The sequence below is a fragment of the Lissotriton vulgaris genome, chromosome 9 (assembly GCF_964263255.1).
Source record: "Lissotriton vulgaris chromosome 9, aLisVul1.2, whole genome shotgun sequence".
Lineage (NCBI taxonomy): Eukaryota > Metazoa > Chordata > Amphibia > Caudata > Salamandridae > Lissotriton > Lissotriton vulgaris.
The window spans coordinates 357,427,517-357,434,926 of NC_141697.1; the positions used below are offsets into that span (position 1 = coordinate 357,427,517).

A 7,410-nucleotide genomic window follows, 5' to 3' on the forward strand; every position below is an offset into this window, starting at 1 on the left:
AGAAAGTAATAAATGTGCCCAAAACACACACCTCATGGCTATGTAACCATCCACTGGTGTCCGTGAGTATTTTTACGCTGGGACCAAGTGAACAATACACCAGGTCATGAAGAACAAGGCATGTAACAGTGGTGAGCCGGGGCGAGGGGGGGCCCTCTCTGTACTTTGCCGAAGGGCTCCTTCAAGTTTCCTAATGCCATTGTGCTACACCTGAAGAGCAATTCCTTCATGGGTGTGGTAAAATCATGCCTTGGGAACAAAGTGAATGACTAGAATGTGAGCAGCTGTTATTCACAACACTTATATTTTTTGCACTACTTTCTTAGAGGGAAATGCAGCCTCACATCATAAATGGATGCAAGAATGCTTGTTGCTCTAAAATATAATGCCAAATGCTTGATATTCAATGCATTATTTGCTGTTTACGTAGTTACGAGTAATTTCATGTAATTTTTCAAATGTTTTGTGTAATTATGCTAAAGCAAATTATGTAAATATCCCTCCCCCCTGGTATCTTGTAAAATGTTAGTGGTTCGAGATCATGTTGTGCATAGCGTTATGATTAATTTGGATCAATATAAAGGAATTCAATTCCCTTTTTTAAAGTAAAACTAAACCATTTGGGCTGTTGTAGTAGTCACTGGGGATCCTTCAGGGCCACTGCCTCCTTAGGGAGCCCCATTCATTCCCAGCCTACTTCTTTAAGTCTTGATTGGTCATTACTTCATCAATTATTCATCGTGAGGCTTATGAGTGCTCTCTGAGCCCACAGCCTTCTCCATGGTTCCATTGTTATTCACTGAGTTTGCTAGAAAAATTAGAAAGGCTAGAAAAATGGTAAGCTTGCGAGCTATTACATCAATGTGTAATGAAACTTGCCTGAAATTTGTAGTTTGAAATGCAAGGTAAGATGCGCAGTTTAGTAGGGTGCAATTAAATCTGATCACTCAAACATCTTACTTTTGATACTTTCAAATTCGGTTCTCCAGTGATTCCCGAAAAATCTGCGTGGTCGATGAACATGTCAGTCATTCCTAAATCTTCAAGTATGTCTTTTAACTCCAGAGTGGTGGAGATGGAGAACCTTGGTAAAAAGAGATCCACAGGGCCCCTTCTGCAGAGAGACAAGTACACAAACAAACATGCCTTAGCAATGTGGAAGGAAAATGTTATTACTTTCATGAAATTGCCACAAACGTAGCACCTGGAAAATTGTTAATGCAGAAATCATTAAGTACATTTAGAAATCATGATATATCCCAGAAAAAAGGTGATTCTGCGAGCTGGCTAAGAAGATGCATTTGGCAAACAGACAACCCATGTTTACTGCCGCTTCCGGAAGAAATGTTTTCAGCTGCCACTGTGGAAACAATTAATGTATATCATCACACACTTGAAACCTTTGCATTGTGTTTTCTGAGGTATTGTGATTTGGGAACATTCGCACAGCTTTCTATGCTGAGAAATCAGTACTAATTCATTCACTATTCCTTTTAGTCAGTCAGATGGTAAATATATTTTCTATCATCGCAATCTGTACTGAGGTCAAGAGGCAGTTGCAATAGAATACTGGTCTGTGGGCGGCAGCACTTTGAACACCAGGGACAGTGGACACACAGAAGCATTACAGGTGGCCAACTCTAAGATGGTAAGGCCGGAACTAGCCCATGTTATGTGACAACAATGTTAGAAATAGGGTCTCCAGTTGGCAGAGGTTTGCACCAGTAGCGGCTGGTGTCCGGGTTGAGTGGCAGGGTGGGGTGGGGTGAAATGATGAATGATGACAATAAAACTATAAAAGATAACTTATCAACGCTTATCTGCTCCTCACCAGCACAGGCTCCCAGAATCCCTTGTGGATAATCCTGACGCTGCAAATAAGTTTTAGTTATGAGTTTGCATCAAAATACATGGATGGATGCACTGGAAATTCCATGCACCACACATGTCTACTTGATGCAAGGTAATGCAAGGCAGCACAGCGTGTTGCTTTTTTTTTTTACAAATCCAAGCCACGCAAATCAAGATTTGCATAGGTTTGCAAATCCCAAACTAATTTTTGCACTGGGGCTGTGCCAAAAATAGAGCTGCAACCCAGAGGTGAAATCATCGTAAATCTGGGCCTCAATTTATACATTTAGGCCCAGATTTACTAACATTTTGGCAAACGCACCAAGACAACTTGCTGCGCAGGGTCAAATCGAGAGAGGAGGAATACGCCGAAGGTATGCTGCATTCCTGCTCTCTCTGTGCAGGCCCACTGAGTGGTGCCTAGTTCCAATGCAGGCACCCTTGCACCATGGTGAAAAAATGCGTGCTTTTTAGGCGTACCATTTAGATGCATTCCCAGCTTTATTAGTCTTAGTAAATATGGGATTGCACCAAAATCTATGGGTGGATGTCTGCGAACACTCACACTCCACTCATGGACCGTCTCCCAAAGCAGAGTATCACAAGTGACTTGCGTTGTCTTGCTTTACTCAGGTTCAGGTTCATCAATAAATATGCATAGTTAATTAAAACCATTACACATAAAAAATAACACATTAAAACCATGGAACAAACTCAATTTTGAAAACTTAGAAACACAACTAACATCCAATACAGATATATACACAATACATTCAGTTCAAGAACTATATGAGTGGCTACAGAAAGCTTTTGATAACAACACAAAAGAAAACAAGAACCTTGGAGAAATACTGAAGAGTTTCAGCGTTCTGTCCATCATCACCTTGTGTTTGCTTTGTTCGCCCTAAGTTGGCAGATTATGCCCAGACGTGGGGCCCTTGCTCACTTTGCCACTGGATTCAAGCTAGCTTGGCTGATGTGGGGTATTACCCCAAAACCAGTTCCAGGATACTTGTTTCCAGTCCAGGGAAGACCTGGCTTGGCAGTTCAGGCAGAACTGTTCCCATGATTCACAGGGTCAATACTGATTTGCATATAGCTGGGTCTGAACTGGGGTGGCAAAGTCAGTTAAAGAACGATGATGAATTCAGCCCATAACTGGGACTGGGGGTGAGTGTCTGAAAGGTTTCAGCGCTCCGTACTTCATTTCCTTGTGTTTGCGCTTTACAAAATATTGCATCATTTGGATCCAATGCTCTTAAGATGGATGCCCTTCAATCTCAAGTCTTGGTTCCTTCAGAAGCAGGTTGAAGATCTTGAAAACAGGAGTAGAAGAAACTACCTCTGCCTTTACGGTTTACCAGAGAGTTTGGAAGGTCCTGATGCAATTGCTTTCTTTAAAAGAGTTTTCCCAAAGATCTTAAACCTACCTGATGGTACTCCTCTTAACATACAACGCACTCCCAGTGTGTGCCACCAGCCTAAATTTGTTTCTTCTTCGAAAGGCCAAGAGGTGTTATTTTATATTTTCTGGAATACACTGATCTTCTTAAAGTTCTGTCTGTGCTTCGATCCATGAAACGTATCTTAAGGCCAGACAGTTCTCTGTTCTTCTCTCAAGATTATGCAACATGCACAGCAGACAGACACAAAGAATGTCTTGCTATTAGGTTGGATCTTTGATCCTTTGGAGCCTGTTTCTGCTTTTTTCACCCCATCTGTTTAAGGTGACCTACAACAATAACACAACTACCCTCAAGGATCCTGTCAAGCTGACAAGCTTTCTTAATGCTTGCAAGATGGACATTATGGATACTTCAACCACGTCTGCTTCTTAATTGACTTTACTCTGATACTCATGTATCCATTTACAAAGGTTTATAATATACTTTGTGTTATTGGAGTTTTTCATATATTAACAACCTTTTATTTCCTTACAGATATCATCCCCTTCATTTTGTGGCTTTCCTTGCTTTTTCCATGTTGTGTGTGCTGCGGTCCCCCTACCTTCCCCTCGGAGTCCGGACATGTCATCTGTTCCATGTGGTCTCAACCCTCCCTCCCACTCCTTTTGGAATTTAAGTATGTTCTGCTCTATTTTCTTATTTTCCTTATTCTACTTCTTCTCTTTTCAGTCTTACTCATATCTTTCTTTAGCCCATTCGTTGGATACACTTTCTTGTTAATTTTTCTTCATTCTCTATTCTTTTTTCCTTCTTACTTACTACTTTCTAATGTCATTATGCACAATACAGATATCTTTTCTTCTTCTTTTTATAGTATGCATCCTTTATACTGTGTCTGGCTTATTCTGTTATATGTCCTATACGATTGATATCTGTCCCTGAACATTGTCTCCTGGAATGTTAGAAGCCAAAATTCCCCAATCAGGAGACAGCATGTATCGTATTTAGCTAAATTAGATGTCAGCATAGCTTTAATTCAAGAATCAAGTCTCACGGAAACTGAATCTTTAAATATGAAGAAAGGTTGGATAGGTGATGTTTTCTTTTCACCAGGGGATAGCAAAAGAAATGGGGTTATACCTTTATGTCATGAATCACTTAGTGCTAAACTTATATCTCAAGAGTCTGATGATGAAGGCAGATGGTTATTTACTCACTTGATGATTGGAAAGATTTATATTTCTCTGTTTAATGTATTTGCTCCTACCAATGGTGATGTTAATTTTTGCTCTAATTTAACCCAACGCCTTGTAAATTATCCTCTAAATAGTTTTATTTGTGCTCGTGATTGAAATCAGAATACTGATCCCTTAATTGACTGTAACTCAGCAGTATCCTTTATCCCCAATAAAGCACACACGTGTTTCATGCAAACTATTAAACAAAGGAGCTTAATTGATGCCTGCAGGTTATGTAATCTTGGGCGAGTACGCTAATTTTTCTCCTCACCACACCAAACCCAATCTAGAATAGATCACATCTTCATATTACATAATATCTCTCAATCTTTATGATCTGCTGATATAGGAGCTATACTTCTTTCTGATAATGCTCCTGTTTCAGTTCAATTGGATATTATTTCTCCCTCCTAAACGATGGCGCATTACCAACTCACTACTCTTGAACCCTGCCATTACCTCCTCATTTGTTTCTTTCTTCCATGAATATTTCTCCATTAGCCAGCCTGACACTTTATCTTTTCACATTATCTGGGATGCATTTAAAGCTGCAGCTCACAATTTCATTATTAGGTACATCTCCAATAAAGGAAAACAATCCTGTGTGTCCACCATAGCACTTTTAGCAAAGATTAAGAAACTGGAACACTCTTTTCACACCTCAAAATTGAAAGAAAGCCTGGCTGAACTTTTTTTTAAAACAAAAATCCAGTTTATAAAGGAATCTACAGATAACGCTTCTGTATACCTATTAAAGTCCTGTGCAAAATTCTATGGTGGTAAAAATAGCTTAGGAAAATTGCTTGCTAATTACCTTGATGTTAGTCAGAATAGGCTAGATACCAAAATACAAAGACAAATACTCTTCTCCCAACTGCATGCTCTCATAACTTCTTTCTCACACTCACACAGATCTTCTGCCTCCTTTTTCAATGGCCTTTTATGCTTCATCCCAAAGGAAGGGAAAGACCTCCATTTTTGCAAAAATGATAGACCTACATCATTAGTAAACGTTAATTATCAAACAAAATCTAGCCTCATAACTAGACTCTTGCCTTCCTAAATTACTTGGTAAGGAACAGTCCGGTTTTATCAAAGGGCGCTACATTTCTGACAATACTCATTTATTTTTTAATATCTTGTCCATAGCGTCACATTATTCTTACACTCTTGCAGCAATCACTTTGGATGCCAAAAAGGCATTTGATCGAGTACATTGGCCTTTTAGTTTTCATACTCTCAAATGGTATGGGTTTAGACCTAAAATCATATCTCTTATCTCCCATCTCCATACTGACCCAAAGGCCGCTATCTTCGTAAATGGCCTTACTTCCTCATATTTTACCCTACATTGAGGCATTTGCCAAGATTGCCCTCTATCCCCCTTTCCTTTTCAACTGAGCACTACAACCTTTTTAATCCAAAATACAACAGAATCAACATATACATGGTTTCACATTTAGTAAACAACAGGTTAAATTAGAAGTATATGCCAATGATATTTTATTGTTTCTTTCTCAATCGACATCCTCACTCCCAGCTTTTTTTTAAAGAAGTTGACTCATACAAGCTAATTTTTGGCTATAAACTTAACTACATTTACCTTGAAAGAAGACTTTGCATCCAATTTTCTATGGTGCCCTAAGCAACTTAAATATCTTGGCATATGGTTGATTCTATCCATCAATACTTCAATTTGTTTAAAAATGGAAAAATGTCTTCATAAATTGACTACTTTAGTTATGAAAAGGTATCCACTATATTTGTCATGGTGGGTCCAGCTAGATAAGATTAAAATTATGTTAATGCCTTTTATACTAACAAAAATCCTGCATAGTGTCAAAAGTACTGCTCTCAAAAATTGAAGGAGGAGTACATTTCCCAGATTTTTTAAAATATCATAAGACTTTTTTTACAATGCCAAGCATTTCAATGGCTCTCAGACTCCTCGTTGAACTCTCTGTTATGGGTTGATCTTGAGAAATGTTTTCTTTTCCCTTTCTCTTTTCAAGAAGACTTATCTTTCACTTGCGAACCACAAACAATATCTACTCCAGTTCTCAAACATTCCTATAAATTGCCTTGTTCGGCATTGTGTTTTATTCCTAAAACCTTGATACCTGTCTTGCTTCCACTGTTTGGCATAATAAATTTATATTAATAAATAACAAACCTATCTATTGGAAGCCATGAAGAAATAACAGAGAATTTTGGGTACACTAACTCTTTAATCAAGATATGTATCTTTGTTTTTCACAAGTTTGCTTCCTCTTTCACCTTCCCTCTTCTTTTTAAAGCAAATTTCAGGCTCTATGAAAAGCACTTGATGCTACTCATCCTCTCTTTAAATCCTTCTGGGTGAAGGGCAGGCTTGACATGTTTGCCGGAGCTCCCTCCAGTGGCAAATAAATCCTTCATCTTCCTGGATGAATATTTTGCTGTAAACCCTGCAACCCTGGTGGGAAAGGTTATCCAGTGTGTGAGACTTGTCACAGATATCGGCACCTGCCACCGAATGGACCCTGGAACAGGCGGGATCTGGCAGAACCTCGGGACAACATCTTGATAGGCAGCTGGTTGGAGTGCTGAAAGCTCGAGGAGCACCGAATCATGTTGAGGAGGTGGATCACGGACAGAGGCATTCAGAGTTGAACGGGCAAAGGAAAAATCCATCTGTGGAATGGTGAATCCCCCCCTAGAGCTCTGTGGGATGGGAAGCCACTGCGTGCTCTGGTCCGACTGTGCGGTAACCTGTGCTGTGGCGCTCTCGGCGGGAGCCGGGAAGGTGAGCCTGTGTGAACGCTGGTCGACCCCCGATCTGCTCCGGCCTGGATTGAAGAGTCCAGAGGTTCAGATTGGCCACCCGGGGAGGGTGATGCAGATGTGAGGGGCCTCCAGGGCCATCAGAGAAGGAA

General features: G+C 39.9%; 1 protein-coding gene across 1 annotated transcript in view; it reads right to left on the reverse strand.

The window, feature by feature from the left end:
- Positions 1 to 7,410, reverse strand: part of LOC147690130 (alpha-1-antitrypsin-like) — an 85,001-nt gene that overhangs the window by 51,247 nt on the left and 26,344 nt on the right. The window contains exon 4 of the mRNA XM_086937731.1: positions 961 to 1,114. Within this exon, the coding sequence (XP_086793857.1) occupies positions 961 to 1,114 (154 nt within the window). The remainder of the gene's footprint in view (positions 1 to 960; positions 1,115 to 7,410) is intronic.